Below are 26,400 nucleotides of genomic sequence, written 5' to 3'. Positions count from 1 at the left end.
GAAGGTTTCATGTAAAGAATGACTTCATCACCAGAGTTTTACTTTTACATGTAATAAAATTTAGGATTCAGTGGAGCCTAAATGTTTTGCTAATTTTATGTGTATTTCTGAAGTTGCTAGCAATATATTATATTAAGTGGCCTTTCTCAGTATATAAAATTTCAATTATTTTTCTTGTGGAATATTTATTTTCCAGTGTTTCACACCTCCAGCCATGCTAGAAAGTGGTTTATAACAAATTACATTTGTATAGTGCCTTTCACATCGGGCGGATGTCCCAAGGCCCATTTTCATTTCACTTGTTATGGAATTCACTAATAGTTTTAGCTACATACAAGGTCCAAAGTCTTTGAGAAGGAATTCGTGGAATCAGGTATATGGGGGAAGAAACACTATTCTCCAAATAAACAGTCTCTTATTAGGCAGTGGGTGAAATTTGTGCACATACATACATAATGCATCCACATTCATTTAGTTATCATGCAGATTCCTGCTAGAGGCAGGAACCAGGTGCAGACTTTTCTCGATAGCATTGGGCAGACGGCTGAGCTCTGCAGCACTCATCTATCAATGTGTTAGAAATGGGGGCCAGCATGGTTGCCCATGGCAATGGCTGCCAGCATTTAGCATGGATGATGATCTCAGACTTTCTGCCTGACTTGCAGAATAAACTGGTATATGTGTGTCTAAGGTAGCCATAACCCTAGAAAGATTGAAAGAGCACCAATGCAGCTTGTGTTGCATTTCACAAATGCCTTTAGAGAGGACAGTTCAGCAGGTACAGAACTAAGCCAGTCCATCCTCATTCAACAAGCAATCTCCCATTAAGACTGAGAGTGTTGGTTTTGAAAAAAAAGCTCTTGTTAGGGTTAGGTGAGCAACAGAGACCAAGAAAGAATGTGTCCACTGTCCTCGCCTCCTTTTCTGCTTTGTCCCTGCATTCCCCCATTATTGAATGTGTTGGTGGTTACCTAAACTTGACCAGCCAATGTGTTAATCACATAATTGTTTGTAGAAACAGCAGAGGCTGCAAGTTTACCCATACTTCCCAAAAACTGCTTAATTGAGACAGGCACCCTCCTCAAATCAGTTAGAGTGACTGGAATTCATTGCCAATTGTGTGTTTTATAGGAGCCCAGCCTTGTAGAGCATTGCTACACTTGCCAGACATAATTATGGTAAACCAACAAGAATGCCCTACTATTTAAGATATGGGTACAACAACAAATTGCGTTTATATCGTGCCCTTCACGCAGGCAGCGACTTGGACACTGCATCTCAACAACACATTGCTGTATCTACATATTGTGGATCTGTTATCCTCAGGCAGTGTTTAAGATCCTTGTCCTTATCCTCAATCGCCCCATTCTAACTAAGTAATAATTTCCGGCCATTATCCTTCGCTCTTCTAACTCTATTGCTTGATCCCAATATCCTTCTCTTTACCATATGAGATATGTGTTCAGCTGCTATGTTCCTGTTTCTCTGGTAATTTCTTCAAAAACCAAGTTACCTTATAACTTATCAAGCAGACTCCTACCTTCAAACATCTCCTTAAAACATACACTCTTCAAGCGTATCCTTGGTCACCTTCTTTAAATCTCTTTATTTTTGTTCTCATTGTTTTTGCTAAGCTTTCAAGACATTATTTTATGTAAAAGGAGTTGTATAAATCTAAATTGTTTTTCAGCACCTTTGTGGTTTGAAATTATTGAATGTTTGAATTGTCTCATCAGAGAGGTATTAAGTCCTCTCCCTTTTTTAAAAAAAGTCCCCAGAGAAGGTAGTATCTCATAGTCTTCCTCTTTACATGTTACAATATGATAATTCTAATTGTTTTTCAATTCATCTTAAATTGAGTTCCCTTCACACTGGAAATAGCTTACATTTGGAATAGCTGTTTAGACAGTACGATTTCCTGTGATTAGCTCAGCCTTGTTTTTAAGTTGTTCTCGGATTTTATGTTGGGTATGAGCATGAGCTCTGTGCATTATGGAGGGTTTATGTTTTGTGGGAGGGTTTGCTACCCTGCTGTGAAAGAGCATTGCATTGAGTGCGAATTCTCCAATTCTCTGCAGGCTTACATTGTTTTAATTGGCTTTATTTTCAGATATCTAAAGTTATAATATAGTTGTGTGTGTGTGCATATGCATAGATAATGTGTGTAGGAAGGGTTCTATGGAGTTCAAAATTATCTAATTTAAAATTGCAATAATCAAACTTTTGTTTAATTCTAATTTTTTTAATTTGGGTGTAGTGATTTACACATACACTACTGGAGGACCATAATATCATGTGTATCTCCTGGTATTAGACAATATGTCTTCATCATATGTTGTTTGTTCCATGGTCCTTTGCATGTGGTATAATTAGTTTGGCTTTCAAAGTACAAATCTTTTTTTTTCTTTTAATTTAATTCAGCTTCTAGCAGCATGATTTTGTTTGCCTCCTGTTGTCAGAGAGTATAATTGGAGAAAACCACAGAGCCAATTAACATTTTTTCCCTCATATATAGTGTGGTGGGTTAATTAAACATTTATATTTTATGTTTAAACTGAGATGCTGTGGTTTCACTCAAGTGCTCAAAGTGTTAATGTTTTATTAATCTTTCGGGGGCAATACCTGCATTTTCTGATTCTGCTAGTGGCTTTGCACGCTGGCGCTTTATACCCTTCATGTGCATGATAAGCCATTGCTTACGCAATAAATGTGTTCGGAAAGGATTTAGAATCACGGAAATTACAACACAGAAGTAGGCCATTTGACCCATTGAGCCTGTGCTGGTATTGGCTTCTCCCAACTGGAGTTAAATATTCTAATCCCAATCTCCCTTTTTCTGTCCTTTTTTAATTTTGTTCACGTTATCAAATCCCTTTTAAATGATATAGTGTTATCTTCAATAGCCACTTGGCAAAGCACATTATGTTCTAATAACCTTCTGGAGGAAATAAAAGCTTCTCACCTATCTCTTAACTCTTCCAGTGACAATCTTGATCTTAAGCCCTCTTGTTATTGATTCATCAACCATCTTGAATGATCTTTCAATGTTTATCCTCTATTAGATCCTCTCTTAACCTTTTCTGTTAAACATAATTTGTTCTACCCTATCCTCATAACTGTATTCCCTCATCCTGTTAAACACCTGGTATCTGTCCTAAATTTGCCCTTCAAACCCTTCCCTGAAGTCCTCTTATCCACTGTATGTATCTGAGAATATTGTTCTTCTAATAAATTACTTGGTGTGAATAGTGCATTCTTGGAATAGGGCTCGCATTGTTGGTTTATCAGTCTATCAGTTAGAGCAGCAGCCTTGTACCATCTAGGCAATTAAGAGCAGATGTGGTTATACTTCCTTTGAGACTTTCTAGCATATTATCGACGTTTGTATAAAGCCTACTGTAAATTGTTGTTTATCACTTCCCCCGTCTGAAAGTACACACTGCATTTCTGCTGATGAGAAAGCAGCTCGGAGAAGGTGTCAGCTGGCTTAGTGAGTAGGCCTTTCTGAGTCAGAAGGTTATGGATTAAAGCCCCATGTTGGAACTCATACAGTCAATGCTGACATTCCATTGCAGTGCGGGGTGGGGGGTTGCGGGGGTGATCATTGTTGGATGTGTCATCCTTCATACGAGATGTTAAAGATCCCATGGCATTATTTGAAAAGTGAAAGGAGTTTTTCCTACTTCCTGGCCAATAATCTTGCAAATAAAATTAGATATTGACTCCATGGCTGTTTGTGGGCTATTGCTGTGTGCACGTTGACTGTCACAATCGCCCCCAAAATACATAGTCACTCCACTTATATCCTGTGAAATGCTATTTTATGTATTTCAACAACTACAACAAGAAAATTACATTTACAGAGCGCCTTTCATGTCGGGAGGACGTCCTCAACAAAAGCTTCCTCGAGATTTATGAATAATGTAAACAACTACAGTGCGCTGAACTCCACTAACCTTGCCCTCCATACATTGCAGCCAAATTGTTTTCCACAGGCAATGTTTTATTTTTAAAAAATGCCTATTCTGAAATATATTTTATACTTTCCCCTTTCTTTTATGTCTACCAGACTAACGCTTAGGCAGGCAAGCATCCTTGTTACAAATGTCTCCATTTGGTAGCTTTGCCGACAATGACCGAGATCGGAAATTTGCGTGGGGTATTAGCATCCCAAATCCTATCATTCCATGGCATGGAACATTGGAATCCCAACACAATATGAGTCCAAGCTATACTTAGTTTTAATATGTCAACACAGAATGATCTGAGGAAAGGATTTGGAATGCTGTAAGCAAGGATTCCTTGGAGACGACCTGGATCAATATCCTTAGGTTCTTGATCTGTAACCAATGGAGAGAAATTAAGATTCAATTAATACATCACTTTTGTCATCTACAAAAAATAAGATAAAATTTCCATTCAAATTGCATTGGCTTTGGCTTGGATAAAGGGAGAATTTGGCATGCATGACAAGTGTATTCCTACTGTTAATATCTTTTTATCATTCTCCCTTTGGCATTAGGCATCTTGTAGATAATAATAATAATAATCATAGTCAGCGCATTTAGTATTACTCCTTTCACCTTTCACTCAAAGCATTTCAAGGGATATACTGTAAAGTGTCTTGTGGGCAAATGCAGCAGCCAATTTGCGCACAGCAATGTCACACAAACAGTTATGAAGTGAATGACCAATTTTATTTGGGGGATTGTTGCTCTTTTTGAATAGTGCTATGAAATCTATTTACCTGAACAGGCGGACAAAACCTTGGTTCAATAATACTTGCAGTTTGCTATAGCACCTTATCAGGTTGTTGAAATGCCTCAAAGCACTTCACAGGATATACTGTAAAGTAGATTAACTGTATAAAGTCTCATCTGAAGGACGGCACCTCCAGCAGTGCAGCACAGCATTGGATTATCAGTCTAGTCTATGAGTTCAAAATCTTGATGTGGTGCTTGAACCCACAATCTTCTGGCTCAGATCCCATAGTACTATTTGAAAAGAGAGTGGAGTTTCTCTCAGTGTGCCGGCCAGCAATCCCCAAATAAAAATTGTTTTTNCGTTTCATGGCTGTATGTGGAACATTGCTGTGTGCAAATTGGCTGCCATGTTCACCCACAAAATACAATATACGTTCTCTTGATGTAAGGATTACAGGAAACTCTTTATAACTCTTCACTGCAACGGTAAAGGACCCAGTAACAAGTTATTCTCAGTGGCGATTTAGGCATATGTTTAAATACACAAATAAATGCTGCCAGTATATTGACAGCATGATGATTTAAGTGGTAATGACAAGTTAAGGCAGGTTGACTTATCAGGAATTTACTATATTAGAAATCCCTCCACAGGTTCGCCTCACTGTACCTCTGTGATCTCCGGCAATCCTACCAGTCCAGCGTCTCTCTCTGCTCAGCTAATAGTGACGTGCTTCATGGTCCCCACATGAACTACCTGACCGTTAGTGGCCATGCCTTCAGCCATTGTAACCCATCTCTGTGGAACTCAGTCCTGGAGCTCACCACATCGCCATCTCTCTGCCCACTTTTAATAATAATAATAATCCTTGTATTTGACATAGTGCTTTTCACATCTTCTAGACGTCTCAAAGCACTTCATAGAATATACTGTAAAGTGAATTGACTGTATATTTGTGGGCAGAAATGTGGCAGACAATTGTGCACAGCAGTGTCCCACAAACAGTCATGGATTGAAGTGACCAATTTTATTATTGTTTTTTTTCTTGAGGGATTATTATCAGGCGTGTGGAGTAAGGAAACTTGCCCAAAGTTTGGCCCTGCCCGGAATGAAACCCAGGTCTCTCGCTTGCAAGACAAGTGCTCTAACCACTGAGCTACAGGACTCCTGTAAACCCCTCCTAAAGGCTTTTTTTGACCATGCTTTTGGTTATCTTCCCCACCCACACCACCCACATCCTGCTCAGTTGCCTAATTAACTGTATGAAATGTTTGAGACATCCTCCCAACGAGAAAGGCGCTACAAAAATGTAACTTGCTGTATTATTGTCACAACGCCACCTGTGTAAAAGTAAAGAGACTTTCTCTTTTTCTCCCCGAACCCCCCATAGAGTGAGTTTATAATTGTTTACTCTGCAATGGGTGTGCTGAATGTGTCCTGAGGTACTTATTTCAGGTTAAACTACTAAGAGATGTAAATCCAACAAAAGAAAGTTCAGCTGATGATGTATGTCCATCTGGAGAGTTGGAGCATGACTGAGTGTGTAGTTTTAGGGGGTTTAGTGAGCTGAGCTGAACTACTCCTGATGGTTGTTTGACTGAAGGTTTATTTCACTAACATGTGATGCAGTTGAATCCTGATAAATGCATAACTAATTTGCCAAAAATATTCATGCTTGGATCAGGATTATACTTTGGTAAGGATTTCTGTAAACTGCAGATAAAAAAATACCCAATTTGCAAATCTTTGTACCACAGCCCATTTAATGATTTATTTCACAATTTATTCGTAACAAGCACTGCAGTAAAATACTGAACAAAATGTATATGTTACACTAAAGTCATTGCACCTCTAAAATGCACTCGTCTCTAGGTAAAAATTGTCAGTAAATTGACTATGCATGATGAGGATAATTGAAATGTTTAGCTCACGAATTCTATACTGTGGGAGTGAAGAGAAAAATATTTTGTGGATTGGAATAATTGGATGCATTTTCACACCGTATTCTGTTCATTTTCAACCAATGTTTGTTATCTAAAACAGGAAATTAAAAATGAATAGAATTCACTTCATAATAGGAAATCTGTTCAGAAATAAAAGTTTATTTAACTACATGAAGCTTTATTAGATTTGACTACCTCCATGTATTTAATTGTGGATTGTGTATCCTCTCCATGTAATTGACCAAATAATTTACAATTCGTATTTGTTATTTTACTTCTCATTTGATGAGAGGATGTTTATATGTTTCTGAAAATTAATGGGATCCAAAATATATAGTTTGACAAATGAGATATGCGGTATCCCATCATAAAATCATTATTATGTCTCTTAAGTGCTAATATAACAGTGTGACTGTTTATCCTTACTTAACAGATGCTTACTTAACCTATCACTTGTTCATCAAGTGGAATTCTACTGTTCTGAAATGTGCATTATTTCTGCTCTTCCCATTTAGGAGACGCAGAAGCTTGGGCTGGAATTAAGTGAAACTAAGCGCCGTTTGGAGCATGCCCAGCAAAACACAGCACAGGCAAAAAGTGAATGTCTAAAGATGACAGAACTACTGAGCAAGTCAGAGCACCAACTCCATCTCACCAGGTACAGCTAATCCTGTTATGTATAAGTGGCACTTTATAATGCCAATATTGAACTGCCTGTCACTACTGCGGGTAATAAAACATTTTACATATTTTTAATGTTTTGCAATACCAACTGTGTTCTTTTTTTACCTACTAATTACTGCAGCATTAACAGGTGATGCTATTAAAATCCCAAACTGCAGGTATGTAATTATTATAACCCAAATGCACTGAATAATCTAATGTATCTTCAGGGAAAAGCAGCACGATATTACTAACATATGGATGGATGGTGGGATTACCAGATGTTCTGAGATTTTGGTGTTTTTGAACTCTAAAATCTCTTGTAGTCTGTCAGTTTGTATTTTAATAATGTGGAAAGCAGTTAGCACAACTGCTAACAGTATACAGCATTGTGATAAATGGCCATAATAAGAAGATGGTGTTATGAAAGGATGAGTAAATAATTTGTATATTTCTTTTTATGTTTTCACTCATTTTCATTGACTTGGATTCTTCACATTAAACTCCTATCCAAATAACCAACTGCATCTCAAGTCGTGCTTGATGGAGTTAAATTATTTAGTACTTCTACTGATCTTATTTCAACTGTTTTAAAGGACACAAATGTTTTTAGCTTCTTTGAAAAAGAAAACAAATTGTTCACTGAACTTAGTGCCAATATACTTTTTCTACCAATTTCAGGTGCCTGTCATTCCTCTTGAAGTATGATTTAGCCATATGTAGTACCTGTCTTTACTCTGCTAGCTGGGAAAGACTGTCTGATAAAAAGCTGTTCTGAAGTACAACATTGCCATTCAGGATATTTTCAGGAAACCCAAGTTAAATAATAATAATAATCCTTGCCTTTAATATAGTGCCTTATCACGTAATTGAGACGCCTGAAAGTGCTTCACAGAATATCCTGTTAAGTGAATTAACTGTATATTTTGTAAATGTATAGTTGGAATCCGTTCACTGTTTAACAAACATCCTTGGTTTTATGTTCTAAGAGAGATCTCACACAAAATCTTGATCCACACATTCCAGTTCATCATTTCTTTACCAGATGATACCAAGCAGAGATCCTGTCAAGTGATTTGCAGCAGAGTCATGCAATCACTTTGAGAATCTAAGATCCAGAATTAGGAGACAGTACCAAGAAAGTCTAACTATGCTCATGAAATCTGAAACCCATTCAGATTTTTGTGTTAAAATTTTCCCTTCTATTTTCTGGCTTTGTTTTTTAACAGAAAAAATTGAACCCAGAAAACAAAGGCAGAAAATACCAGATTTCAATTTTGTGAATTAAAATGTATTTTAATTATCGTTCCTAACAGACCAAAATAAAGATTCTCAAGCATGGCGTCTTTCTAACTACAGTTTTCTTGACTACATTTTCTTTTCTTGAATTTTTCTCCTACTCTTTTGAGCTGCACAAGTGGGTATTGACTCATCATCTATTTTTTGTTTTTAATAAAAATCTGCTTCTTGAGTTCTGTTCAAAGGTGTATGTATTTAATTCTGGTTCCTCGCATAGTTTAGTTGGTGTCTCGGTTCTATATTTTAGCCCATGTAATGTTCACTATTTTACCAAGTCAATGATGATTTGTGGTTCATGAAAAATCCAGCATTTTGAGTAGGTTTTAGAGCATGGAAACTTTATTTCTAACAAAAACAAATCTGGACCAGTTTTTCCATTAAGTAGGGCAATGGTCATTCACAGAAAAACAGCTTCTGAAAGAAAAGAGAAACCATAGAAGCCATGATAACTTAAACAGTCTATCCTGACCATATTATCAACAGGCTGTAATCTGCAGTGCTCTAGATATAAAACACACCTTTTTATTGTTGCATTTTTATGGTGCTTTTCCAATGTGTTGCCCTTTAAAGAGAACAGATAATATAACAAATGTGTGTTTACATACATAACAAACTAGATAGGAAACGCAGTACAGAAATACAGGAAATGTAAGTTCTTATTTTACTCGCATCTCTTGAAATTCGATTGAATGTTTGATTTTCATTTTTTCTGTCGTTGGGGTGGAATAGTGGTGGTTCTCAACGAGATTCACTATTCGCAGCTCAGAGTTACGAATGGGAAGTTGTATTGGTAACTGGCAGTCCATTACAGATGACTTGCTCTCCTCCACAATGGATACTACACATACAATTGAAATGCTTGTTCCAAAGCATTGTTATTTATAGCATAGCAGATTGTGATACGCTGCTAATGGAAAGTCATTTCTGGATTATACTGTGCAGTTTTGGTCACTATAAATTCAAACAGAATATATAAGTTTTTGGGAAAGGCTTTAGAGGGAAGTCAGGATGATTCCAGATCTGTAGGAGCTTATTTTCACTGGAGAAAAAAGATCAATGATAGATCACTGCCTATGGAGAAAAATTGGAGTCACCACTTATCTTCTGCCTCTGGCAATGCTAACTCAAGATATGCAGTAACAACTGCATTTGGAGGTAGCGGTCCCTTCAGACCTATAATGCAGCTCTTGTTGAAAGCAGAACTGCTGATTAAATTTTAAAAAGATCCATCTTCCGAATTGAGATTAATTCCAAATTAAGATTGAATGTTCCACAATTCTGCTTAATTTTAAACTTTGGAATAAAATGATCTTTGTAGCTAGGACTAGGTGCTACTTCCTCACAGTACTCAATATCAGGTTTCTTTTTTGGTTAGCCAGGTGTCTGACATATGTGTAAACTCATTTAAGACAGAATTCCTCATATATATGACACCTACTTATGGAAATTGTCATAGAGTGAACACTCTTTCCGCAGAGTGATGCACACTGCTTGCCTAATTCCAGAGAGTATTAGTTGTAGTTAGGCCAGAGTCGAAGCTTAGGAACCTAACATTACCCAAACACATAGAGAATGTGTTTGGGTAATGCTGAAGTTTAACCAGTAATAGCGTTTGAGTGCATTCTCTGCCAAGGTTTGTCCATCTAGGATCACCTTACCTGTTAGGGCTTTGGCTTGTTGAGTTACTAGTAGCTGAGTGGACCAGTTCCTGCTCCCAATCTGCCCCTCAGAGTCCTATAGGTGAACCAGGCTGGCTGATCTGTCATCAGGGATGCCCTGAAGTACTGCAGACCGCCTGACTCGCAAACTGGACTACCAAGAGTGCCTTAGAAGACTAACTCTATTCTGACATTTGGTATCACCTTGGAGGCTGCTTAGCTCCAGCACCATCACCCCCCCCCCCCCCCCCCCCCCCGGGTTCGATTCCCGCAGGGTGAAACCTTTGGCAAGTTTCCTTATTCCGCTCGCCTGATAATAATCCCTCAAAAAAAAATTATAAATTGGTCATTTTCAACTCACGACTGTTTGTGGGACACTGCTGTGCGCAATTGGCTGCCGCATTTCGCCCACAAATATATAGTCAATTCACTTTACAGTCTATTCTGTGAAGCGCTTTGAAACGCCTAGAAGACGTGAAAAGGGCTATATCAAATGCAAGGATTATTATTATTATGAGCTAAATGACTTAATTTGTATCCTTTGTGAAGCTATTCCATACTTAAGTATACAGTTGTGGTATCTTATCAAAAATAATGTGGATTGCTGTATTCCTTTGCCTGTATAGTTCCTGCATTACCTGCTTCTGCTTTTTGATATTTGCATGACAATGCAGCTTTTTATTGAACTCAGCATGTTGTAATGTGTTTTTGATAAGACATGACTTAAAGTAGAAAGTGCTAAATAGAAGCATTGAAAACAGATGCATCTTTTTTAAAAATATTTTAAAGTTGCCCTTAGAATTAGCACTATAGATTCATGTAAGATTCTAACTGATTGAGAGCTGATTTTTCTATCATTCTACCTTGCTTCTACATGAAACTAGCAATTAACCTCTTGAAGATGCCGATGTTTTCAAATTGCAAATTGGATTTATTGCATAGTCTGGGCACATACGCACAGCCCTTGGGTATTACTGGAACAAGCACACAGTTAAATTCAGGAGGAAGATGTGTTTGCTGGCTTAGATGAACCAAGCCAGGAATTCCTGGGTATGGTTTCTGCATATCATTGAGGTCTTCTACACATTCAGACACTTGCAAAGGTTCTTTAAATTCAGATTTGTATTGGTATTTAAATATTCACATAAATATTCAATTGAATTCACAAAAACATTTTAAGTTAATTAATATCTTTAAATGCTCAGTCCCTCTGTTGCTAGACATTTCAAAGAACCATCTCTTGCCTAACCTTGCGTTAGCTTGCATTCTTGCCTCCTTGACAGTACCCTATTTCTGTGAAGTTTTCATTGGTCTGTGTACCTTTTCATAAAATCATCTACTCTCTGAAGTGGAGGCTGCCTTTTCCAGTTGTGCTGTATCCAGCACAACATTATGCCACTGCTGAAGGCAGGATGTATCTGTCCTCTTTCAAAGCCGGAGAGCTATTTCTTCTTGCCAACTTTTGCCACCAACCGCAACATTCGCCTCAGCTTCTCCTTCTTGAGCCAGAGCTCCAGCAGCTAACTTCAGAAGAATTCCTCACTGAGCTCTGAATAATAAAGCATTCCATTAGACGCAGCTGAAAGCTTCCTTGAAATCTGCCTTGGAAACCATTCAGGCATCCTCACCACTTTTAGAAGCTTTTGAGGAGAAAAGAAGTTTTCATTTTAAACAGTGCAGAATTAAGTCAATATCACTCTTTAACAAAATATATCATAGTAAAGTGAGATAATTTGCCACTAGATTTGTACACACGGAAAGGTTTTCGAATGTATTCCAATGGCCAGTGTAATTGTTTGAGAGTGAAGCAGCTAATAAAAAGGCTATTTGTAAAGGAATTTCCATTTCTAAACGTAATGTCAAACTGATAATAGCAAAATGTTCCTTCCCTGGCTCTGCGCCTGCTTGCCTGCTTGCTCAAGTGAAAATTCAAAAGATAAAAGGAAGTTATGATTGACCATTTCCAAAAATCACCATCAAAGCTAGCAGATGGCATTCCAAAAAATACAACTTTGCTGACTTAAAATTTGGGACGTAACCAAAACTGGTACATGGAACAGCATCATTTGTTCACCATTTAAAAGTAATAAACTGTCTGCAAGTTAGAAATGCTATCAGGATTCCTTCTAGATTGTTTCATGCCAGAGGTATTTTGGGAATAATAGTTTTATCCAGCATTATGCTACATTGATTATTGAACTCACTGAACTACAACTATCAATCCATGTTACACATAACCTATATGCATAACTTGCCAGAAAGTGCATTATTTTTTCTTGGTGAATATTAGCAACATTTTTTTCATCTTTAAGAGTTTGCTTAAATCCATTCCTCAATGTAGTTAAGAAGAATGGAAATGAGGTAAAATACTGAAACACGCCTGAGTCACAGAGTTAGGGCCAAGATATTTTTGTGCATTATTGTAAAATCATATAAGTGCAACCTTCCACTAAGGCTTACCAACATTTAGTACAACTAATAACATTAGTATGTATTTTTACAGCCTTGTACATTTCCCGTGGGAATGCTTTACAGAGATCCCTTTCAGCACTAAAATATTAAGTTCTTCCTCTTGGTCCACCATCTGATATCCCTCGCTCTGGACATGAAGGTGATTGATTTTCAGCATCGCATAAGACTTCTGCAAAACTGGAATAGCTGCAAGAGATGTGTCAAGGGCTAGCTTTAGATATTTTAAGTCAAAACAAACTGAATGACTGTGGCAAAAATCATGGGCTCATACGGAGATTTAAACCATTCTGGCTTAATTAGTAAGGACCCTCGTAATGCCATATAGATGTTCCTCTCTAATAAGATCAATTCCAGTCTCCACCTTTACTTCGGAATTGAGCTCATGAAAAAATGTAAGTACAGATGGAAAACATTTGTGCAAAGATAATGAATGGCATGCTGTACCTAATACAAAATAAATCCTGTGTTACTCACTGAATAAAAATAATTTTTCCACTTCATATCGCACTTAACAGTTATTTACTAGAAAGTACAGTGATTGTGTATTTTGCAAACAAACACAGCAGCCTATTTGCTCACTGCTGCATCCCACAAACATCCAGGTGGTGAATGACTTCTTTCATTCTGAATATCAGAAATTCATTGGTGAATTTGTGGACTACTCCTGTCCCCAAATGAAAAAGTGAATGGGTAGGATTCAGGGTAGAACAACAAAGTTAGAAATGTTGTAAGTGACTGAGAAATTTTAAAAAGCTTAAAAATGACTGGTAATTTCACAAGCAGTTTATATTACAGATGTTTTCACCTTTGTCAGCCTACTTAAACTGTAATTAATGTAAAATATTTAGTAAAATATTTGCACATTTAATTTTTATGAAACAAATTGCTATACTTCACAATTACTGCATATTTAAAATGCACAAAAATATGTTTCTGTTTCTCAACAATGTGCTAAGATTATTGCCAGGCTATTTAGCTGAATTGATTATAAATATATTTAAGCATTTTTTACATAATAGATTGTTGCATACGTTTGAAGTGTTTGATTCCAGTAAAAACAATTTTTTAAAGAGTTTTTAAAAAAATTATGCTGTAATTTCAATTTGTTGTTCAATTTGTTAAGCAAGTTACTAAAAAAAAACTTTTCATATAAGCTATGGAAAGAATAGTTCCTTGTAAGTTGTAATAATCTAATTGTGGAAACAGAATGAAGCGCAACTCCTTTGCTGAGAAAGGGTGGGAATTTGAAAATTAATAAAAAGTGAACAGATGCAGTAATATGCCAGAGGGAGATTAATGTGGAGAGTAAAATCTGTGTGCAACAAAACTGCAGCAAACATAGTCAGTGGGAGGTAGTTGTACAATCAGAACGGGGATAAAAGAGAAATTACAAGCAACCCTGCTCTTGTCAAAGTAGTAGTAATGAAATCCTGATTATGCCAGCAGCGAGAACCTGTGTTAGCTCTTTGGGGTAAGGCAAGTAGCTGGATGCCAGGTAGGAGGGCAGCATGCATTGCTGGGCAATAGCCATGTTGTCTATAACAGATGGCAGAGAAAGATGGCAGGGGAGGGGCTACTTAGCAGAACTAATCAGACAGTAACAGATAGGGCAGCTGGGAGGACTGACCACAGAGATGGGATCTGCTGGGTGACTGTGAAATACTGTGATGTTTACAGTGGTGCGCCTAGTGGCCTTGACTAAGACCTTGTCTTGTCTTTTCTGATCTTTACTTTCAATTCAAACTGCATATAGAAAATGTCTGCCATTCAGTTGTTCCTGTATACAACTTAAAATCACCAGCTATCGTTAATTACTGAGCTAACCCTTTGAGTATTCACACATTTGTAGGAACATGTTTCCATAGCAAAACGCTTTAGTGTATTTAATTAATTTTACAAAAACTAGCTAAAACATGTGAAATGCAAAAAATTATTTCCACATTTAATAAAAATATCAATTGTGTCTTTTTTAGGATGTTGTTGCATAGATACCAATCAAAGTACAATATAATAAGAGGTGTATGTATGTGGTGGGGGAAGGAGAGGGGTTTATTGCACCGAGAGGCAATGAACAAAACTGATTCTTTGTCCTGAAGGAAAAATTATTTCTGTAAATACTAAACCTGCACAATTGATCTGAATTTATTGGAATTTTTTTAAGTTAAAGCTTTTACAGAAAGGAAATATATATATTAATTCTCAAATATAAAATATATGTTGTGATAGCACATCCTTGTGATGGGATTTTCTGCATGCTACAAACAATTTTCTATGTAAATGGTTAGTAGACATTGTTTTTAGGAGTAGCTAACTGTTTTTATGCAAAAGATATTTCAATGTAACTTCACTGCATATAAAACCCATTTGGAGCTACGCTTATAGTCTCTCTAGAGGACTTTTGCAGATCTGCTTTCAATGCTCTCTTGCTGTCAGAACATTAGAACATAATAATTGCTGGACAAAAGAAGACCAAGGTCCATCCAGTTCGCCTTCCACCATCCTGGCAGTCACATGAACATGTCATGTCCCAAGCTATAAACTGTATCCTGAGATATTGTTTCCCAAAATGAATCTATCTAATTTAATTTTTGAAACAATCAACACTTCCTGCTTCCACTGTCTTCCTAGGGATTCTGTTCCATACATTTACTACTTGCTCACTGAAATAGTGTTTCCGCAGATTTTATTTGAATTTACTCCTCTTCAATCGCAGGCCATGTCCACTGATTCTACCAGGTGAACTAGTAGTCCACAATATGGTGGTGTCCAGTAAATCACTCCTCATGAAATGCCAAGCCTACATAGTCGCAACAAAACTTGTAAATGCTGTTTTTGAGAGTTAAAAACGGCTCATAAGTCACACATGTACAGATAGCCAACTGTCCTTTCATCTGTATGTTTGTATCTAGCCCTGAATGATTGGATGCAGCCTTGGGACTTAAACTCATGTGATATGGATTTGGGCAATTAATTCCATATATGCATGGATATCATGACAGAATCACGTGGAGTCCTTAACATTGATTGTTAATTACATAATTAAAAGAATTTGTATGCATTTGCACATGGTCAACTCAACCTGTAAATCAAACCCTAATATGTGCTGTAACTAATCTACCATTTGTATCTTTAATAGGAGACAAGATAGCATCTCTGTTGCAATTGCAACATTTGGCTAAAATACTGATATTCCTGCTACAATGACAATGCAATAATTTTTCCAAGTGGGTACAGGACTGGGAAATAAACACTCTTCAGTCTATTTACTGTAACCTTTTGAGTGTTGAATCACTTTTGTTCCTCGCAGAATAGTGCTATACATCTGAAAACTGTTTTAATTGTGATTAATATAACAAAGTCTCCCTTGTAAACGAAAGAAATCATCGCCCTGTTGTACATGTTAAATGGCACCATTTCTTCAAATAATTTATGTTGTTAAGTTAGTTTGCAAATCGTCACACTAGCTTCTCAAAGTTGACAGTAGGTAATGCAAATCAATTAACGACAGGGCATCTTATAGTGACCTTGAGGATCTGCACTACTGCAAGAAAGAAGAAGTAGCTCATGGTAAACAAAGTTCACTTCTGACAGATGGATTGAATGACAAAAAGATTCTGTGTGCCAGAATAGCCCTGGCAGAGGAGGAAATCTTTAGTGGAATCCAACAGGAGAGGAGGTGTGAACAGGTGCGGGACTGCTGACGGAAGGGGAACCAGATGGAGGGAGCCAGAGCCAGTTTAGTTAGAGGAAGGGAAAGAAGGAAAGGCTATGGAATAGATGGATAAATATATGCACAGAGGAGGGTAAATATCACAACAACCAAAGCCACCCGGGGGGAGGGGGTGTTGAGAGCTTAGTATGACAGAAATATATAGTAGGTTTAGTTGGATTAATGTTGTTTGTGCGATGGTATAAAAAAAACAGATGATTAAGGTGCAATGTATAAGATGCAGCCAAATCAACAAAAATAAAATAATTATAATAATAAGTTATAGTTTGAATCTATTCTACTTGCTGTAGTTTCCATTTGTGTTCATTAATGCATGGTGTTGGAAGCTATTGAATGCAATGCTTATTCCATGAAAGAAGGAATTTGTATAATTCTTAAGTGAGAAAGTAAAATAATCGTCTTAATCAACAGGAACCTATTTCTAAATACATTTGCATTTTGTGTAGGATATTAATTTCAATTTTTATAAAAAATGTATATGTAATTATCGTGGCTATTCACTTCAGTATAGGGAGTCTTTTATCCTTTTGTGGTGCAAGATAATTACAGTGTTTAGGGGTGGTTAGCATTGCAGAGTATATGACGGCATTAATTGTCCTTTGATTATGAAAATGGATCAATTGAAGGAGTATTAGTGTGTTGCTGCTTCAAACCGGACAGGAAAGGAAAAGATGTATTAGGAATTTAAGAACAGGATTGTGCTATTTGACCCGTCAAGCTCATCAATGTATTAACAATGAATTGATGAGCTTGATGATTCAAACAGCACACTCCTGTCTGTTCACTTTCGTTTTTAGAACTGTTTGTGGTATACAGAGCACCCCCTCTCCCCCCCCCCCCCCCCCCCCACCCCGGAAAAAATGTCCTTGGGATTATTCTCTGAATTGCTTGCATAAATCTTGGGGCCAATCGTTTATTTCAGTTACCCTCGGATATTGTCAATAATGGTGTGTGAACTGTAACATTTAGTGAGTTCCTTCTGAAAACATACTAGGATTATATTGAGGTTGGTCACAATGGTTAATCAATTACAAGATGCAGGCATTTCATTTAAAAAATGTGCTATTTTCTCTTTGAAATAATTTTTTTATTCAAATGGTGGTGATCATAAACCTGGAATTAATGCCATACCGTTTAAAAGTATCTGATATACGATTGTAATCTTTGATATCTTCATCTGATTAATTGCCATCGTTATTTTTCCATGACTTATACTTTTGACCTTGTTGTCTTTCTCAGGCTGGAAAAGGACAGCTTTTTCCGCAGCCACAGTGATGATATCAAGGCCCTGGCCTTTCAAGCTCAACATCGAGAGCGGGAGCTAACAGAAAAGATGCAGCAAATGGAGGCCCAGCATGACAAAACCGGTAGGTGGTCGGCATAGATTAGAGCCAGGACACCTCTCTCGCAGGCCGAGCCCACACCTCACTGTGAAATGACATCAGGAACACCTGTAACCTTTGGCTGGCCAAAGGGAGCAGCTGCTAACTTCACCGGAGATTCCGAATTACATATCAGTTAGCGTTTAAAAGGGAAATGAAAACCGTTGCCCACTGTCTGTTGATTTCAGAATGCTGGTCTCACATCTGTTGCACCATCTGGATTATGAGTTTATTTACCTGTGTTAAGAAACTTAAAGCAGAGTGTTGCCAGCACAAAGTAAAGAACAAAGGGGCTTCTCTTGGCTGGATTTTAGGGCACACATGTTATATGAGAAAAATCGCATCAGAAGCTCAGCGGGAAATGCTGCCAGCTTATGGTTAAAACTCTTTGAATGCCATCTTGCTGTTGTCACACAGATTTTAAATAACTACTTTTGCTGCCTGATGACTTCAAATACTTCTGGATTTGGAATTAATCTTCAGGTTTTAGTCGTCACCTAATGTGCCCGAGCCATTAGATAATATAAATCCAAGCGCTGGAAAAGGTCTGCTTATCCCATTCTATATTCTTCCCACCTTTATATTTTATTTCAGTCATCATTTGCAGTGTCTGAAAGCCGCCTGCGTTATTTCTCTACAAAGGGTAACTGAAGTATCCACAGGCTTCCACGCTGAATGATAATGTAATGCTCTGCATTTCAAAACTCCAGTACTGTAGTACCGTTGGGAGAATGGAAAAGTGAAGTACTTTCTAATAGGGAGCATAAATATTGTTAAAATGTACAACATCTTGTGGATATAATTTGAGCACTACTACTGATGACTCCTCAGGTAGAGGTTGACTCACATAGAGTGCATTCATCTTATGATTTATTTTCTCTCTCAAGCAGCGACACCATATGTAGCCCTGAAAGAATGCCTCCAGCATTGCAGAGGCCTTTAATTCTCTTGTACTGACAAGTGAGAAATTCTGTTTCCAGAGAATGTTCTGTGATGTTGCCCTGGTACAAGAAAGAGTAGCTTCACTCTTAGTAAAAATGCCAAGACATCACCGATATTTGTATATTATTATTTTTCTCTATCCAGTGTTGAAACTTACCACCAGGTTCAAATTATACAAGAAAGAGTTGTGAGAATATGCTATTGACATGGAGGTGAAAATCCTGACTTTATGGACAAGCCCATCTTTTTCAGACTTGACAGACCATTCTTTCCCATGAGAGCGACCACTGTACTCCAGGTGCTGCCGAGGTAGAACACTACACTTGAGCGTGAATTCTGGGGATCTGAACTCAACTGATTTGATAATATACCTTTCTTCTTAGGTGTGAACCTTGCGCAGTTGGTGAAACTCTCACCTCAGTCAGAAGGTTGTTGATTCAAGCTCTACATTGGTACTTTTAGTTCTCAATTTAGGTTGGTGCTCCAGGTTAGTGCTGGAGGAGTGCTGCATTGTTAGAGGTTCCATCCTTCAGATGATGTGTTAAACCGAAGTCCCATTTGCCTGTTCAGGTGATTGTTAAAGATCCCACGGTACTATTCAAAGAGAGAAGGGAGTTTCTCCCAGTGACCTGGTCAACAATTCTCCCATATAAAATTTGGCATTTACTTTGTGGCTGCTGAATTCACCTACTAATCACTGAGTTATTGCATTCCACAGTGAAGCGCTTTGAAATGTTTTGACAACACGATATATCAAATGTAAGTGTTATTATAATTTTAATGAAATATTTGCAAACTGAATTTATGTTGATTACCTTTTTTGGTTTAAAATTGTTGGTTTGAAAATATCAGCTTGCAAAGTTTATGGTCAGTGATCGTGAATTGCATACCATATAATGCCAGCCAGTAAAATGTAAATGTATTTTTTGTGCTGTTTTAAGATTGCAATTCACCCGCCATGAATTTCATAATCCAATATTCACAAACCAGAAATCACAATTAACGCAGCAAATCTGATTTGGGAGTACTGTGTTTTACGTACCATAGTCTTATATTTCAGTTCTATGGGTAAATAGCATTGGTATTATTTTCATTTTATTTATATAGTGTTTAAAAATGATCTATGATAATTGATTATAAGGCTGTAATGTAATCTAGGGATCACATAATGGCTGCAAACTGTGAGATTCATTGTCCTGGTTTATAGAGGAATCAGAATTTCTAGGGTTGTTATAGATTCATCACTTCAAGTCAACTGTAATTCCATGTATAACGATGGGAACAGATCCTCTTTCTCCTACTCCTCTACCCTATTACAATACAGACAATGTGATTTATTCTTTTACAGCATTTCAATGTTGCTAAGGTTAGATGAGCAGTATTCTTGTATATAAATAAAGGGAATTTGCACTACATGCTCTTCAATAACATTCTGTTGCCATTATGATCATTGTTCTAATTGGCTGCAGTGACCTGACTTATAATATCTTTAGAAAATTCAAATTTACAAGTTAGTACATTAATGTTTTGATTTTCAGCTTTACTTTGTCCGTTGTCTCATTTTATTTTCTGAGTATTATTTTTCTATTTTCTTTTTAAAATTCACTTCCATTTAAATGCCTTTTTTTTAATAGTGCAAGGAAAATAAGATATCTAGTATACCAGGCACATTTCAGAGTATGAGTGTGTAATACATTGGTGAGAAAGGGCACCAGTTCATCTTTTCATTCCTTTGAGTATCTAAGCTGAGCTGTATTGCTGTGGAGAGATCAAAGGACAGGGAGACAAAATTTGACAATACATTTCTTCTCGTTGGCACCCCAGCCCCCATCACTCCTGCATGCCTCCCAGTGGCCAAATGTGTGAATGTGAACCTTGCAAAATTTGTGGGGCAGGGTTATTTCCTAGAAATATTTCTACATGAATAAATTCCACATTCGACAGCATGTCAGTGAGATTTATACTTTCTGACTGGCCAGGTGGACTGCAAAATTAAGATAGAGAATAGTTTTTTCTAGGCTCATCATTTATATATGGATATATATTATATTATATTTATATCCTAGTAAGTGATTACAATAAATAATCCTATAAATACTGTTTAATCATTAAAGATTAACTAGCTCTAAAACTGTTGACAAATATGGGAAAACCCACAATTCTCCAGGTTAGTTTTCCACAAAATTTGTGGCTGCTTGTGGGAACGTGCTAGCCCAGATGACTGCAGGTTGACCAACAACAGTAACTACACTTAACTGTGATTATGTAGAAGCATTTTGGGATGATTCAATATTATGAAGTGCTATAGCAAATGCAAATCCTTTCTTTATATCTCCCTGAGCGTTTATCAATACAATTGTAACACTCCAAGTAAGCCACGAAAAATCAGGAATAGCTTTATGGCAATAATGTGAATCCTAAACTATTAAAATAAATGCATGTTACTCTTTTTTAGCATGTTGTGTGTGCTCTTTCAGAGTCTTTTTTTCTCCCCTGGTCGTTACTCTCTATCTTAGATTTGTAATGTTCAATGTTATTTTTCCCTACTGAACTTTTTTAACTCTACCTAAGCTTGTATTGCCCTATTCTTCCTTCATTCTACTCTCCTACTTGGAGGTAGGAGCAACATTATTTTTAAATAAAAGCACTGAGGACTAAGAATATTTTTAAGCAGGCAGTTTTACAACTGATTATCAATCGAGATTCTCGTGCCTAAGTTGATCACATCATAGATTGTAACTGTGTCAATTCTGACACTGAAAAGGTAACCAGCAAACATCTTCCTAGATATTGAATTAACTCCCTCAGAACTCAGAAAGTTAAATACAGATACTTTTAATATCCACATTGGTAAACAATTTAAATAATACACTTCATAATGTTGAAATCAAATAGTGTATCGATGTTGCACTATTTTAGTAAATTGTTTACAAAGTTGAAGGCTGAAATTATATTTATGGTTCCCAGATTTTGAGGGCTTTGTTTTCCAAAATGGTTATATTGTTAAAAAAACTTGTAACTTTTGTATTGGTTAGATTTGTGCTACATAATATCTTGATCATGACACCCAAATATGATCATTGGGAGCTTAGAAAAGAAAGTTGCTTTTCTATTGCCCTGTGAATTTCTGTTAATTAGTTTGCATTCATCCTGAGTTCATCTTTCTAGTTTGTGTATATACTTCACAAGCTGTCACACAGATGTGAAATACGTTTTTAATTTTTAAAAGAAAAAGCTGATCAAACAGAAAGTTATTGTTGACTGAAATTTGTTCGAGGTTTAAAAATAAATTTGTGGCAAAAAAAAGAGTTGGATGGGGTAAAAAAGAGATACTGTAAGAACCAGATCTTAGAGCAACTGAATCTCATCATCTGGTGAATATCACACAGGCTATAGGAGAACAGTGCAACGCAGGGAAAATGTAAGTGCCAAATACCATTACTTTAGACTACACAGATGATGGGAATACATTTGCTGCATGAATATATGTGGCGAAATTCTAAATTAGCTTAGCGTATAACCATTTAACTAGGGACCCAATTTATGCTCTTCAAGGCATCAGTGTTCTACATTAGAATTAATAACTTTCAATATTATGCAGAAATATACTATGTTTTTATCTTTTATGTATTTTTTCAATGCAGTGAAAGCTGGTAAATGCTGGGTCTCCGTTATGATGTGAACCTAATTACAATCCATATTACAGTGAAAGACAACTGTATTCAGTACTCAGTGTGTCACATTTTTCACTAATGGTTGAAGTTGAAGGATCTGAGAGATTTTCAACAGTCTTAATTCAAGTGTTTCAGTCTGGTTCACTTCCCATTCTGTGAGCTTTTTAAAACATTTGTTAACCCATAGAATGAGAGAACACATTGTTGCAAATGATGTGCATATTAAAACATTAAAATGAAAAGATTGCCACTTTGTGTACAGTATTAGGAATGTATTTCTGACTAAAATGTTTCCATTTGAGATGGTGTGAATTCATTTCCACCTGTGTTTCACAACTAAACGTGTCCATGTGAATACTGTAGAGATCAGCATTCCACTTTTTGAGATTTTAAAATATAAGAGCCTGAATATAGATGTTTTTGCTGGTTTGTTAAGGAATTTTATTTTTTGCATCTTTGGTTGATATCAGCCATTAGCTATTGGTAATGTTTTGAAGTGTTACTTACAGAAATGGAACTATATAAATGTACATAAATTGTTAGTTGATCGGCGGATCGTTTTCCCGGGGGTAATAATCCCTTAAACAAAGGTTTTTTTTTAAAAAAATAAAAAATGTGGTCACTCAATCCACGACTGTTTGTGAAACACTGTTGTGTGCTGCCGCGTCGCCCACAAAATATAGACAATTCACTTCACAGCATATTCTGTGAAGAGCTTTGAGACGTCTCAAAGATGTGCTAAGGCACTATATCAAATGCAAGAATCATATTATTATTATTACATTGTTGTTTATTTCTGATCTATACTGACACAGAGTTCCAAAATTAAGCATTTAAATTCTGGATTTTATACGAGTACCACTATTACAAAGTGTCATTTTTTATATTCCCGTACATCACTTTATTTACTTTATTATTCTGAGAATAACAACAGCAACAACAACAAGATTCCATTTATAGAGCGCCTTTCACGTCGGGAGGACGTCCCAAGGCGCTGAATAATATTTAGAAGGAGCTTCTTAGAAAGTTTCTTTTTTTACTTGACAAATTAAATGTGCCTAACCTATTTGTATACCATAGTCATTAGTTTGAATGATTTATGCATGACCCACATTCAAATATATTGAGCCCATAAAAACTGAATCCTCTTTGTCTAGTTCTCTTAACAAGAAACTGCTCCTACAGACATTAGCACTGTATTTTATTGGAGTGCTGAATATGTTAATGCTTTGAACACTGTATTTTTATGCACAGATCTAATTACACATTTAAGTAGACAAACTTGCTGCAATATGAACATGATACTGTATCATGCAAATGTGTGTATGGCTTGAGGATTCATACAAGTGTAGAATATATTTTATATAGGTAAGAACATTGACCTTTATTTTGTTAATCTTAAGATAATTTTACTTGACCCATTTTAGTATACATATAGTACTAATCTTATCAATATAGGTCATTTACGCATGCCTAACTTAAATGAGCAGCATCCACATCAAGGATAACCCATTAAGCAGCAGAACTGTCAGGTTATAACAAAACTACTTCATAAGAAAATATTTTTTTAGATTCTGTTCTAAAGGTATTATTTTGTCTGTTTCGGTGATATTTTGTACCACATCCTATAGGAAAGCAAAATGCATTTCAAAATATTCACAATATTATTGAACTAATGTTGCATAAATTAGAATATTTTAAGTTATAATTATTTATAGGTCCAAATGTAAGCCAATTCTGTTTGTTTTTTCTCCCTGTTGTATTCTGGGGTAGGAGCATGATTCAAGAACCAAAGATTTACTGAATGTGAACAAATCTCACACCCAGTAAACCACAGAGATGTGAACCTCTGGTACCATCCACTGTAATCAATTAGTTGCTAAGCACTTGCACACTAGTGAAACTAAATTCTATATGTCCTGTGGTATTTTAAATGCAGTGACTTAGCACAGCTGTTGGTAGTGTTGAAATCCCAGCTGGAGGGACAAGTTTCAATCTAAACCTCAATTAAATATTCAGACTCGAATAGCCTCATCAAATGAGTTTACCTCAAATATCCATGAGTTTGTACAAAACAAAACAGTATTTCAGAATGCACAGAACTCCAGGTAAGGGAGCTACATGGAAAACAAGAACAGGTGGCAGTACTGCCTGTGTACTGGGCAGAGAAAATTTATTTATTTTGGGGTCCATCCTATAACTGTAAGATAACAACAGAGATCTTTTTGTTACAACGTAACAATGGGATTTTCCATCTTTAAGACTTTCTGAAAAGAGCTGCCTATAGCAATCAGCATTATATAGATTCCGTTGTCTCAAACAAAAGTGCCTCAATAACACCAAACTTGTCAAATCTTGTCTTTATTCCAAACTCCCTTGGTGCTTCTAGCTGGTAGAGAGTAAATAATAATAATCCTTGGATTTGCTACAGTGCATAATGACTTTATCAAAATATCTCAAAGCGCTTCACAGGATTTACTGTAGATTGACTGATTTATGGGCAAACTCGGCGATAGATTTGCCCACAGCAATGTCCCCAAACAGACACGAAGTGAACAACCAATTTTATATGAAGAATTGTTGACCAGGAAATTGGTAAAAACTCTCTTCTCTTTTAGATTATTATTATGAAATCTTTAATCTCCACTTGAACGAACAGACAGGACCTCAGTTTAACAACTCATCTGATGGGTGACACTTCCAACAATGAAGCGCTCCCCAAGCATTTTACTGGAGTAAAAGTAAAAGTGAATAGAAATGCATAAAGTAAAAAATGCAAAATAACCACAGAGGTTATAACCACATGATCTAATTGATGCACAACAAACAATTAACACTCTATAACCTTTGCTTCTATTTTAGTTACAGACCTGGACACGCTCCTTAGTTCCCAGAATACACTCATAAACAAGCTGAAAGCAGAGTGTCGAACTTTAAACTGGAAACTTGAACAAGTTGCAGGAAAAAACAGGTAGGAGTTACTTCTGATTCTATTAATTGCCATCAATAAGTCCATGTTATGAACATTTCTGTGGAACAATCCAGTCATTCAAAAGCACTACAACAACAACAAGATTGTATTTATAGAGTGCCTTTCACGTCGGGAGGACGTCCCAAGGCGCTGGACAGTTGGGTCAGGACCCGAGCAGGGGGGAAATGGTCAGGGTGAGGGGAGGGAAGGGAGGGAGCGAGGAGCGGGTAGATAGTCGAGAGGGGAGGTGAAGGCATGGTTGAAGAGAAAGTATTACAGGAGAAATATGCTGGTATCCACTGACAATCTCAGTGCGGTTTCCTTAGGACATTAGTAATTTTAATTTATAGAAACCTGAAAATTGAAACAGAACAGTATAACAACAACAACAAAATTACATTTATAGAGCGCCTTTCACGTTGGGAGGATGTCTCAAAGCGTTGGACAGTATGATGTGTGTCTATATTTGCTGGAGGTGCTCATTCCTCACTTCTTCTATTCCATCAGTAGTTGCTAAGGTTTCTACTAAGCTCCACTCTTAAGAACTCTGCCCCAAATCCCCTCATCTAGTTTCGCTCCAAGAATCCTCTTCAATTGAATTTATTGACTGTGCTTTTGATCAACATCATAAATGTTCCTTCTTTCCTTCCTTGCTTAGTTCTCTCTTTCATCCCTGTGTAATGTTTCAAGACATTCATCCTATGTGGAAGGCCCTTCTGTACATCAGTGCATGCTGTTGTTATAATAGTCCTGCCTTTTTACAGGTTCTTTACTCATTCCAATGGCAGCACATGTGAATGTACATTAAAATTACACTTCCTCAGATTTTTCACTTAGTGGTCAAATGTGATATTTGAAAAAGACACTTTCAACAATGGGAATTATGCTCCACGGGAAGGGGAGCTAAGTGGCGCCCCTTTGGGCCTGAACTAAATCATAGAATCATAGAATTTTACAGCACAGAA

The 26,400-nt window shown here is 36.8% G+C and overlaps 1 protein-coding gene across 1 annotated transcript in view; it reads left to right on the top strand.

Moving 5' to 3' along the window:
- Positions 1-26,400, top strand: part of sdccag8 (SHH signaling and ciliogenesis regulator sdccag8) — a 157,704-nt gene that overhangs the window by 65,438 nt on the left and 65,866 nt on the right. Inside the window, exons 13-15 of the mRNA XM_007898417.2 lie at positions 7,160-7,302; positions 17,706-17,833; positions 25,327-25,435. Of these exons, the coding sequence (XP_007896608.2) occupies positions 7,160-7,302; positions 17,706-17,833; positions 25,327-25,435 (380 nt within the window). The remainder of the gene's footprint in view (positions 1-7,159; positions 7,303-17,705; positions 17,834-25,326; positions 25,436-26,400) is intronic.

Source organism: Callorhinchus milii, unplaced genomic scaffold (genome assembly GCF_018977255.1).
Source record: "Callorhinchus milii isolate IMCB2004 unplaced genomic scaffold, IMCB_Cmil_1.0 Scaffold3, whole genome shotgun sequence".
In the NCBI taxonomy this organism is placed as follows: Eukaryota; Metazoa; Chordata; class Chondrichthyes; order Chimaeriformes; family Callorhinchidae; genus Callorhinchus; species Callorhinchus milii.
The sequence above is the reverse complement of the archived record's forward strand: the minus strand, read 5'-3'. Positions and strand labels throughout refer to the sequence as shown.